General features: G+C 51.0%; 1 protein-coding gene across 1 annotated transcript in view; it reads right to left on the bottom strand.

Annotated features, from left to right (window-relative positions):
• Window positions 1-13925, bottom strand: part of paplna (papilin a, proteoglycan-like sulfated glycoprotein) — a 97032-nt gene that overhangs the window by 29111 nt on the left and 53996 nt on the right. The window contains exons 13-15 of the mRNA XM_045706122.2: window positions 12095-12271; window positions 11590-11740; window positions 11147-11227 (exon numbers count right to left, since the gene is read on the bottom strand). Of these exons, the coding sequence (XP_045562078.2) occupies window positions 11147-11227; window positions 11590-11740; window positions 12095-12271 (409 nt within the window). The remainder of the gene's footprint in view (window positions 1-11146; window positions 11228-11589; window positions 11741-12094; window positions 12272-13925) is intronic.

Below are 13925 nucleotides of genomic sequence, written 5' to 3'. Positions count from 1 at the left end.
CAGACTACAGAGCACTGTAGATACACCACCCAGACTACACAGCACTGTAGATACACCACCCAGACTACACAGCACTGTAGATACACCACCCAGACTACACAGCACTGTAGATACACCACCCAGACTACACAGCACTGTAGATACACCACCCAGACTACACAGCACTGTAGATACACCACCCAGACTACAGAGCACTGTAGATACACCACCCAGACTACAGAGCACTGTAGATACACCACCCAGACTACACAGCACTGTAGATACACCACCCAGACTACACAGCACTGTAGATACACCACCCAGACTACACAGCACTGTAGATACACCACCCAGACTACACAGCACTGTAGATATACCACCCAGACTACACAGCACTGTAGATATACCACCCAGACTACACAGCACTGTAGATACACCACCCAGACTACACAGCACTGTAGATACACCACCCAGACTACAGAGCACTGTAGATACACCACCCAGACTACACAGCACTGTAGATACACCACCCAGACTACACAGCACTGTAGATACACCACCCAGACTACACAGCACTGTAGATATACCACCCAGACTACACAGAGAGAACACACAGCAGCGAGGTATTTGTATTTATTATGGATCCCCATTAGCTGCTGCCTTGTTGATAGTGTTGTTAATCACAGTAGTACTCGCACATACACCACAGTAGGACATACATCACAGGACATATACCACAGTAGTACTAGCACATACACCACAGTAGGACTAGGACATACACCACAGTAGGACTAGGACATACACCACAGTAGTACTAGGACATACACCACAGTAGGACTAGGACATACACCACAGTAGGACTAGGACAGAGACCACAGTAGAACTAGGACATACACCACAGTAGGACTAAGACATACACCACAGTAGGACATACACTACAGTAGGACTAAGACATACACCAAAGTAGGACTAAGACATACACCACAGTAGGACTAGGACATACACCACAGTAGTACTAGGACATACACCACAGTAGGACTAGGACATACACCAAAGTAGGACTAAGACATACACCACAGTAGGACTAGGACATACACCACAGTAGGACTAGGATATACACCACAGTAGGACAGACACCACAGTAGGACTAGGACATACACCACAGTAGGACATACACCACAGTAGGACACACACCACAGTAGGACAGACACCACAGTAGGACTAGGACATACACCACAGTAGGACTAGGATATACACCACAGTAGGACATACACCACAGTAGTACCAGGACATACACCACAGTAGGACATACACCACAGTAGGACTAGGACAGACACCACAGTAGGACTAGGACAGACACCACAGTAGGACAGACACCACAGTAGGACAGACACCACAGTAGGACACAAGCCACAGTAGGACTAGGACATACACCACAGTAGGACACAAGCCACAGTAGGACAGACACCACAGTAGGACAGACACCACAGTAGGACAGACACCACAGTAGGACACAAGCCACAGTAGGACTAGGACAGACACCACAGTAGGACACAAGCCACAGTAGGACTAGGACATAGCCCACAGTAGGACACAAGCCACAGTAGGACTAGGACAGACACCACAGTAGGACACAAGCCACAGTAGGACTAGGACAGACACCACAGTAGGACTAGGACAGACACCACAGTAGGACAGACACCACAGTAGGACAGACACCACAGTAGGACACACACCACAGTAGGACTAGGACATACACCACAGTAGTACTAGGACATACACCACAGTAGGACACACACCACAGTAGGACTAGGACATACACCACAGTAGGACTAGGACATACACCACAGTAGTACTAGGACATACACCACAGTAGGACACACACCACAGTAGGACTAGGACATACACCACAGTAGTACTAGGACATACACCACAGTAGGACACACACCACAGTAGGACTAGGACATACACCACAGTAGGACTAGGACATACACCACAGTAGTACTAGGACATACACCACAGTAGCACTAGGACATACACCACAGTAGGACATACACTACAGTAGGACTAAGACCTCACGACGCCAGGACAGCGGAGTCAATCACCACCTTCCGGAGACACCTGAAACCCCACCTCTTCAAGGAATACCTGGGATAGGATAAAGTAATCCTTCTAACCCCCCCCCCCTTAAAAGATTTAGATGCACTATTGTAAAGTGGTTGTTCCACTGGATATTATAGGTGAATGCACCAAATTGTAAGTCGCTCTGGATAAGAGCGTCTGCTAAATGACTAAAATCTAAAATGTAAATGTAAGACATACACCACAGTAGGACTAGGACATACACCACAGTAGGACTAGGACATACACCACAGTAGGACATACACCACAGTAGGACTAGGACATACACCACAGTAGGACATACACCACAGTAGGACTAGGACAGACACCACAGTAGGACTAGGACAGACACCACAGTAGGACATACACCACAGTAGGACTAGGACATACACCACAGTAGGACATACACCACAGTAGGACTAGGACAGACACCACAGTAGGACTAGGACAGACACCACAGTAGGACAGACACCACAGTAGGACAGACACCACAGTAGGACACAAGCCACAGTAGGACTAGGACATACACCACAGTAGGACACAAGCCACAGTAGGACAGACACCACAGTAGGACAGACACCACAGTAGGACAGACACCACAGTAGGACACAAGCCACAGTAGGACTAGGACATACACCACAGTAGGACACAAGCCACAGTAGGACTAGGACATACACCACAGTAGGACACAAGCCACAGTAGGACAGACACCACAGTAGGACAGACACCACAGTAGGACAGACACCACAGTAGGACACAAGCCACAGTAGGACTAGGACATACACCACAGTAGGACACAAGCCACAGTAGGACAGACACCACAGTAGGACAGACACCACAGTAGGACAGACACCACAGTAGGACACAAGCCACAGTAGGACTAGGACAGACACCACAGTAGGACACAAGCCACAGTAGGACTAGGACATACACCACAGTAGGACACAAGCCACAGTAGGACTAGGACAGACACCACAGTAGGACACAAGCCACAGTAGGACTAGGACAGACACCACAGTAGGACTAGGACATACACCACAGTAGGACTAGGATATACACCACAGTAGGACATACACCACAGTAGTACCAGGACATACACCACAGTAGGACATACACCACAGTAGGACTAGGACAGACACCACAGTAGGACTAGGACAGACACCACAGTAGGACAGACACCACAGTAGGACAGACACCACAGTAGGACACAAGCCACAGTAGGACTAGGACATACACCACAGTAGGACACAAGCCACAGTAGGACAGACACCACAGTAGGACAGACACCACAGTAGGACAGACACCACAGTAGGACACAAGCCACAGTAGGACTAGGACAGACACCACAGTAGGACACAAGCCACAGTAGGACTAGGACATAGCCCACAGTAGGACACAAGCCACAGTAGGACTAGGACAGACACCACAGTAGGACACAAGCCACAGTAGGACTAGGACAGACACCACAGTAGGACTAGGACAGACACCACAGTAGGACAGACACCACAGTAGGACAGACACCACAGTAGGACACACACCACAGTAGGACTAGGACATACACCACAGTAGTACTAGGACATACACCACAGTAGGACACACACCACAGTAGGACTAGGACATACACCACAGTAGGACTAGGACATACACCACAGTAGTACTAGGACATACACCACAGTAGGACACACACCACAGTAGGACTAGGACATACACCACAGTAGTACTAGGACATACACCACAGTAGGACACACACCACAGTAGGACTAGGACATACACCACAGTAGGACTAGGACATACACCACAGTAGTACTAGGACATACACCACAGTAGCACTAGGACATACACCACAGTAGGACATACACTACAGTAGGACTAAGACCTCACGACGCCAGGACAGCGGAGTCAATCACCACCTTCCGGAGACACCTGAAACCCCACCTCTTCAAGGAATACCTGGGATAGGATAAAGTAATCCTTCTAACCCCCCCCCCCTTAAAAGATTTAGATGCACTATTGTAAAGTGGTTGTTCCACTGGATATTATAGGTGAATGCACCAAATTGTAAGTCGCTCTGGATAAGAGCGTCTGCTAAATGACTAAAATCTAAAATGTAAATGTAAGACATACACCACAGTAGGACTAGGACATACACCACAGTAGGACTAGGACATACACCACAGTAGGACATACACCACAGTAGGACTAGGACATACACCACAGTAGGACATACACCACAGTAGGACTAGGACAGACACCACAGTAGGACTAGGACAGACACCACAGTAGGACATACACCACAGTAGGACTAGGACATACACCACAGTAGGACATACACCACAGTAGGACTAGGACAGACACCACAGTAGGACTAGGACAGACACCACAGTAGGACAGACACCACAGTAGGACAGACACCACAGTAGGACACAAGCCACAGTAGGACTAGGACATACACCACAGTAGGACACAAGCCACAGTAGGACAGACACCACAGTAGGACAGACACCACAGTAGGACAGACACCACAGTAGGACACAAGCCACAGTAGGACTAGGACATACACCACAGTAGGACACAAGCCACAGTAGGACTAGGACATACACCACAGTAGGACACAAGCCACAGTAGGACAGACACCACAGTAGGACAGACACCACAGTAGGACAGACACCACAGTAGGACACAAGCCACAGTAGGACTAGGACATACACCACAGTAGGACACAAGCCACAGTAGGACAGACACCACAGTAGGACAGACACCACAGTAGGACAGACACCACAGTAGGACACAAGCCACAGTAGGACTAGGACAGACACCACAGTAGGACACAAGCCACAGTAGGACTAGGACATACACCACAGTAGGACACAAGCCACAGTAGGACTAGGACAGACACCACAGTAGGACACAAGCCACAGTAGGACTAGGACAGACACCACAGTAGGACTAGGACAGACACCACAGTAGGACAGACACCACAGTAGGACAGACACCACAGTAGGACACACACCACAGTAGGACTAGGACATACACCACAGTAGTACTAGGACATACACCACAGTAGGACACACACCACAGTAGGACTAGGACATACACCACAGTAGGACTAGGACATACACCACAGTAGTACTAGGACATACACCACAGTAGGACACACACCACAGTAGGACTAGGACATACACCACAGTAGTACTAGGACATACACCACAGTAGGACACACACCACAGTAGGACTAGGACATACACCACAGTAGGACTAGGACATACACCACAGTAGTACTAGGACATACACCACAGTAGCACTAGGACATACACCACAGTAGGACATACACTACAGTAGGACTAAGACATACACCACAGTAGGACTAGGACATACACCACAGTAGGACTAGGACATACACCACAGTAGGACATACACCACAGTAGGACTAGGACATACACCACAGTAGGACATACACCACAGTAGGACTAGGACAGACACCACAGTAGGACTAGGACAGACACCACAGTAGGACATACACCACAGTAGGACTAGGACATACACCACAGTAGGACATACACCACAGTAGGACTAGGACAGACACCACAGTAGGACTAGGACAGACACCACAGTAGGACAGACACCACAGTAGGACAGACACCACAGTAGGACACAAGCCACAGTAGGACTAGGACATACACCACAGTAGGACACAAGCCACAGTAGGACAGACACCACAGTAGGACAGACACCACAGTAGGACAGACACCACAGTAGGACACAAGCCACAGTAGGACTAGGACAGACACCACAGTAGGACACAAGCCACAGTAGGACTAGGACATACACCACAGTAGGACACAAGCCACAGTAGGACTAGGACAGACACCACAGTAGGACACAAGCCACAGTAGGACTAGGACAGACACCACAGTAGGACTAGGACAGACACCACAGTAGGACTAGGACAGACACCACAGTAGGACAGACACCACAGTAGGACACACACCACAGTAGGACTAGGACATACACCACAGTAGTACTAGGACATACACCACAGTAGGACACACACCACAGTAGGACTAGGACATACACCACAGTAGGACTAGGACATACACCACAGTAGTACTAGGACATACACCACAGTAGGACACACACCACAGTAGGACTAGGACATACACCACAGTAGTACTAGGACATACACCACAGTAGGACACACACCACAGTAGGACTAGGACATACACCACAGTAGGACTAGGACATACACCACAGTAGTACTAGGACATACACCACAGTAGCACTAGGACATACACCACAGTAGGACATACACTACAGTAGGACTAAGACATACACCACAGTAGGACTAGGACATACACCACAGTAGGACATACACCACAGTAGGACTAGGACATACACCACAGTAGGACATACACCACAGTAGGACTAGGACAGACACCACAGTAGGACTAGGACAGACACCACAGTAGGACTAGGACATACACCACAGTAGGACTAGGACATACACCACAGTAGGACATACACCACAGTAGGACTAGGACAGACACCACAGTAGGACTAGGACAGACACCACAGTAGGACAGACACCACAGTAGGACACAAGCCACAGTAGGACTAGGACATACACCACAGTAGGACACAAGCCACAGTAGGACAGACACCACAGTAGGACAGACACCACAGTAGGACAGACACCACAGTAGGACACAAGCCACAGTAGGACTAGGACATACACCACAGTAGGACACAAGCCACAGTAGGACTAGGACATACACCACAGTAGGACACAAGCCACAGTAGGACAGACACCACAGTAGGACAGACACCACAGTAGGACACAAGCCACAGTAGGACTAGGACATACACCACAGTAGGACACAAGCCACAGTAGGACTAGGACATACACCACAGTAGGACACAAGCCACAGTAGGACAGACACCACAGTAGGACACAAGCCACAGTAGCACTAGGACATACACCACAGTAGGACAGACACCACAGTAGTACTAGGACATACACCACAGTAGCACTAGGACATACACCACAGTAGGACATACACCACAGTAGGACTAGGACATACACCACAGTAGGACATACACCACAGTAGGACTAGGACAGACACCACAGTAGGACTAGGACAGACACCACAGTAGGACTAGGACATACACCACAGTAGGACTAGGACATACACCACAGTAGGACATACACCACAGTAGGACTAGGACAGACACCACAGTAGGACTAGGACAGACACCACAGTAGGACAGACACCACAGTAGGACACAAGCCACAGTAGGACTAGGACATACACCACAGTAGGACACAAGCCACAGTAGGACAGACACCACAGTAGGACAGACACCACAGTAGGACAGACACCACAGTAGGACACAAGCCACAGTAGGACTAGGACATACACCACAGTAGGACACAAGCCACAGTAGGACTAGGACATACACCACAGTAGGACACAAGCCACAGTAGGACAGACACCACAGTAGGACAGACACCACAGTAGGACACAAGCCACAGTAGGACTAGGACATACACCACAGTAGGACACAAGCCACAGTAGGACTAGGACATACACCACAGTAGGACACAAGCCACAGTAGGACAGACACCACAGTAGGACACAAGCCACAGTAGCACTAGGACATACACCACAGTAGGACAGACACCACAGTAGTACTAGGACATACACCACAGTAGCACTAGGACATACACCACAGTAGGACAGACACCACAGTAGTACTAGGACATACACCACAGTAGGACAGACACCACAGTAGGACACAAGCCACAGTAGGACTAGGACATACACCACAGTAGGACTAGGACAGACACCACAGTAGGACTAGGACATACACCACAGTAGGACAGACACCACAGTAGGACACAAGCCACAGTAGGACTAGGACATACACCACAGTAGGACTAGGACAGACACCACAGTAGGACAGACACCACAGTAGGACAGACACCACAGTAGGACAGACACCACAGTAGGACAGACACCACAGTAGGACAGACACCACAGTAGGACACAAGCCACAGTAGGACTAGGACAGACACCACAGTAGGACAGACACCACAGTAGGACAGACACCACAGTAGGACAGACACCACAGTAGGACAGACACCACAGTAGGACACAAGCCACAGTAGGACTAGGACATACACCACAGTAGGACAGACACCACAGTAGGACACAAGCCACAGTAGGACTAGGACATACACCACAGTAGGACTAGGACAGACACCACAGTAGGACAGACACCACAGTAGGACAGACACCACAGTAGGACAGACACCACAGTAGGACAGACACCACAGTAGGACTAGGACAGACACCACAGTAGGACAGACACCACAGTAGGACAGACACCACAGTAGGACAGACACCACAGTAGGACAGACACCACAGCTCCATCCAGCCTGCCCATCTGCACCACCAGGTAGACCACACAGAACAGGACAGAACAGGACAGACAGACACACAGACAGACACACAGACAGACACACAGACAGACACACAGAGTCACTGTCCAGGCCAGCGCTCACTCACACACTCCAGTGCCTCCAAATATTTTAATCAGACTTCCCAATCCTACGGACCCTCGAAAACATGTCAATCAGAACAGGATAATTAGGAAGGGGTGGGGTGGGGGGTGGGGGGGGGGGCTGGAGGAGAGGGACAGGGGGGTGGGGGGCTGGAGGAGAGGGACAGGGGGGGGGGGGGGCTGGAGGAGAGGGACAGGGGGGTGGGGGGCTGGAGGAGAGGGACAGGGGGGTGGGGGGCTGGAGGAGAGGGACAGGGGGGTGGGGGGCTGGAGGAGAGGGACAGGGGGGTGGGGGGCTGGAGGAGAGGGACAGGGGGGTGGGGGGCTGGAGGAGAGGGACGGGGGGGGGGGCTGGAGGAGAGGGACAGGGGGGTGGGGGGCTGGAGGAGAGGGACAGGGGGGTGGGGGGCTGGAGGAGAGGGACAGGGGGGCAGGTCTGTTGGAGACACAGTGACGGGGGAGAGAGGGAGAGAACCAGCAGAATAAAGGAAGGAAGTCAGCCTTGGACAAGCAAACCTTGTCTGAGCCAGAACGGCCCATAGGGCAGGAGCCTCTCTCCTGATTCTGTAGCGTGAGGCAGCCAGAACGGCCCATAGGGCAGGAGCCTCTCTCCTGATTCTGTAGTGAGAGGCAGTCAGAACGGCCCATAGGGCAGGAGCCTCTCTCCTGATTCTGTAGTGAGAGGCAGTCAGAACGGCCCATAGGGCAGGAGCCTCTCCTGATTCTGTAGTGAGAGGCAGTCAGAACGGCCCATAGGGCAGGAGCCTCTCTCCTGATTCTGTAGCGTGAGGCAGCCAGAACGGCCCATAGGGCAGGAGCCTCTCCTGATTCTGTAGTGTGAGGCAGTCAGAACGGCCCATAGGGCAGGAGCCTCTCCTGATTCTGTAGCGTGAGGCAGTCAGAACGGCCCATAGGGCAGGAGCCTCTCTCCTGATTCTGTAGTGTGAGGCAGTCAGAACGGCCCATAGGGCAGGAGCCTCTCCTGATTCTGTAGCGTGAGGCAGTCAGAACGGCCCATAGGGCAGGAGCCTCTCCTGATTCTGTAGTGAGAGGCAGTCAGAACGGCCCATAGGGCAGGAGCCTCTCCTGATTCTGTAGTGAGAGGCAGCCAGAACGGCCCATAGGGCAGGAGCCTCTCCTGATTCTGTAGTGAGAGGCAGTCAGAACGGCCCATAGGGCAGGAGCCTCTCTCCTGATTCTGTAGCGTGAGGCAGCCAGAACGGCCCATAGGGCAGGAGCCTCTCCTGATTCTGTAGCGTGAGGCAGTTTGATTAGCACCAGACTATAGAGTGGTTTAGGTGAGCAGAGTAGAGTAAATGGGACAGCCGAGACTGGTAGTCATACTACATAATCACCTGCAATGCTTTTGGTAAAATAACTAGTTAAAGGAATGAATTGGATAAATTAAGACTCGCTCTGGATAAGAGCGTCTGCTAAATGACGTAAATGTAAATGTAAGACCTGGGATATCACAAGGGACACTACATGATCAAAAGTATGTGGACATCTACTCGTTCAACATCTCATTCCAAAATCATGGGTATTAATATGCATAATAGGCACTGTTAATAGGCACTGTGATGCTGAAACAGGAAATGGCCTTCCTCAAACTGTTGCCACAAAGTTGGAAGCACAGAATCATCTAGAATGTCATTGTATGCTGTAGCGTTTAAGATTTCCCTTCACTGGAACTAAGGGGCCCGAACCATGAAAAACAGCCCCAGACCATTATTCCTCCTCCACCAAACTTTACAGTTGGCACTATGCATGGTGGCAGGTAGCGTTCTCCTGGCATCCACCAAACCCAGATTTGTCCGTCAGACTGCCAGATGGTGAAGCGCGATTCATCAACACAGAGAACGAGTTTCCACTGCTCCAGAATTTAATGGGGGCGAGCTTTACACCACTGCAGCCGACGCTTGGCATTGCACATGGTGATCTTAGGGTTGTGTGCAGCTGCTCGGCCATGGAAACCCATCTCATTAAGCTCCGGACAAACAGTTCTTGTGCTGACGTTGCTTCCAGAGGCAGTTTGGAACTCGGTAGTGACTGTTGCAACCGAGAACAGACGATTTCTACGCCCTACGTGTTTCAGCACTCGGCGGTCCCGTTCTGTGAGCTTGTGTGGCGGCCTACCACTTCACGGCTGTGCCGTTGTTGCTCCTAGACGTTTCCGCTTCACAATAACAGCACTTACAGTTGACCGGGGGGCAGCTCTAGCAGGGAAGGAATTTTACGAACTGACTTGTTGGAAAGGTGGCATCCAATGACGCTGCCTTCGTTCGAAAGTCACCTAGCTCTTCTTCAGTATGGGCCATTCTACTGCAAATATTTGTCTTTGGAGATCGCACACCAGTCTGAAACGGGTGTGGCTGAAATAGCAGAATCCACTCATTTGAATGGGTGTCCACATACTTTTTGTATATATTGTGTACCTGTATGAAATTCAAGGACATTCAAGTTCACTTGGAAAGATAGAACAAACCCGTAGGGTGATCTGGGACGTAAGGAATGAAGCCTTGCTGTGTGTTGTCTTGTCCTCTGGGATTCTGCATACTGGGGACAACTGGACAACAACAACAAGAAGAAGGAGAGGTAGACACTCATATCTATGGCTCAGATTATATACATACACACACCGGGGACCTCTGGACAACAAGAAGAGACGCAGAATTACAGATGTATTCTGTAGACTATATGGTTGAGATTCATGTCTATTTCGACGACAATCAGTACACAGACACAGCACACACACACACCACACACACACACACACACACACACGCAATTAACACATAGACACGCACACACACACACGCATATGCAATTAACACATAGACACGCACACACACGCATGCACAGACACACACAGACACGCACACACACACACGCACACACACACACACACACACACACACACTGTCTCACCCTGTGGGCGGTAGCAGGGCTGTGTGTTGCAGGGCTCCACTGTGAGGGGTTTAAGGTTGGAGTTACAACGTTTCACTGGGTACAGGTTCCTCTCTCTGTCAGAACACATCACCTGGCGCTCACGCAGACCTGAAGCACAGCTTTTAGAGCACTGGAAACAAGAGAGGAGGAGAGGAGAGGAGAGGAGAGGAGAGGAGAGGAGAGGAGAGGAGAGGAGAGGAGAGGAGAGGAGAGGAGAGGAGAGGAGAGGAGAGGAGAGGAGAGGAGAGGAGAGGAGAGGTGGAGAGGTGGAGAGGAGGAGGAGGAGGAGAGGTGGAGGAGAGGAGAGGAGACACAGAGGAGAGGAGAGGAGCGGACGTGAGGAGGAGAGGTGGAGAGTGTTAATTGCATTAGTGTGTGTACGTGTGTGTGCGTGTGCGTGCGTGTGTGCGCGCGTCTATGTGTTAATTGCATATGCACGTGTGTGTGTATAATGAGTTTGTGTGTCTGTCTGTGTGCCACTCACCAGTCCCCAGTCTCCAACGTGCCAGCTGACAGCCAGTAGGCATGCGGGCATGGAGCAGGGCTGGGTGTCTACGGGGCGGAGTGAGGCGGAGCAGGAAGTGTCTGCTAACTGGACCGATGCTGCTCCGACACACATCACCTCTCTGGACTGATCCCCTGTCCCACATGTCACTGAGCACTGGAGAGAACACAACATACAGTGGGATTGATCACTACTCCATAAATAAAACTAGACCCTCGTCCTGTTTCTAGATCTGGATAGTAGGTATGAATCAGTGCGGTATCTCACGTTATCGCATCGGCCAAAATGTTCCAAAAGTAGCGAGGCACAGTGCCAACCGTCAGGGTCAGATACGTGCTGATTTCTGAGAACAGTCCCACAACTTTGGTGCCTTACGACTTCAGCAACAAGCTGGCAAACTAGCTAGCTACCGTTTGACCAGTCCAATAACCTTGTACCAGGCTACTAGCTGGAGTAAGTTTGCATGCACGAGCATGATTTACCAGTGCGTCATAGCTGTCCGAGAGCGGAGTGATTTTCAGAATTTACGAACTAGCGTTATGCGGACGAGCAAAATCTAAATTCCAACGTCGTACAAGACAGATCGGTTGAGGGTCGAGCGTTGTGTTGGAGTGATGCCATCTGACGTGACTCACTGGAGTGTAGTGGTAGAACTTCCCACCTTACAAATCTACAAACATCAAAAGGTTTCCCAAACTCGGTCCTGGGGACCCTGAAGGGTGCAGTACCTACCACGCTCAGGTCTACCCCTCTCTCTCTTCTGACTGCATTACCTACCACGCTCAGGTCTACCCCTCTCTCTCTTCTGACTGCAGTACCTACCGCGCTCAGGAATACCCCTCTCTCTCTTCTGACTGCAGTACCTACCACGCTCAGGTCTACCTCTCTCTCTCTTCTGACTGCAGTACCTACCACGCTCAGGTCTACCCCTCTCTCTCTTCTGACTGCAGTACCTACCACGCTCAGGTCTACCCCTCTCTCTCTTCTAACTGCAGTACCTACCACGCTCAGGTCTACCCCTCTCTCTCTCTTCTGACTGCAGTACCTACCACGCTCAGGAATACCCCTCTCTCTCTTCTGACTGCAGTACCTACCACGCTCAGGTCTACCCCTCTCTCTCTTCTGACTGCAGTACCTACCACGCTCAGGTCTACCCCTCTCTCTCTCTTCTGACTGCAGTACCTACCACGCTCAGGAATACCCCTCTCTCTCTTCTGACTGCAGTACCTACCACACTCAGGTCTACCCCTCTCTCTCTTCTGACTGCAGTACCTACCACACTCAGGTCTACCCCTCTCTCTCTCTTCTGACTGCAGTACCTACCACGCTCAGGTCTACCCCTCTCTCTCTTCTGACTGCAGTACCTACCACGCTCAGGTCTACCCCTCTCTCTCTTCTGACTGCAGTACCTACCACGCTCAGGTCTACCTCTCTCTCTCTTCTGACTGCAGTACCTACCACGCTCAGGTCTACCCCTCTCTCTCTTCTGACTGCAGTACCTACCACACTCAGGTCTACCCCTCTCCCTCTTCTGACTGCAGTACCTACCGCGCTCAGGTCTACCCCTCTCCCTCTTCTGACTGCAGTACCTACCGCGCTCAGGAATACCCCTCTCTCTCTTCTGACTGCAGTACCTACCACGCTCAGGTCTACCCCTCTCCCTCTTCTGACTGCAGTACCTACCGCGCTCAGGAATACCCCTCTCTCTCTTCTGACTGCAGTACCTACCACGCTCAGGTCTACCCCTCTTCTGACTGCAGTACCTACCACACTCAGGTCTACCCCTCTCTCTCTTCTGACTGCAGTACCT

The sequence above is a fragment of the Salmo salar genome, chromosome 01 (genome assembly GCF_965601325.2).
Source record: "Salmo salar chromosome 01, fSalSal1, whole genome shotgun sequence".
NCBI lineage: Eukaryota > Metazoa > Chordata > Actinopteri > Salmoniformes > Salmonidae > Salmo > Salmo salar.
Note: the sequence above shows the minus strand (reverse complement) of the source record. Positions and strands in the feature narration are given on the sequence as shown.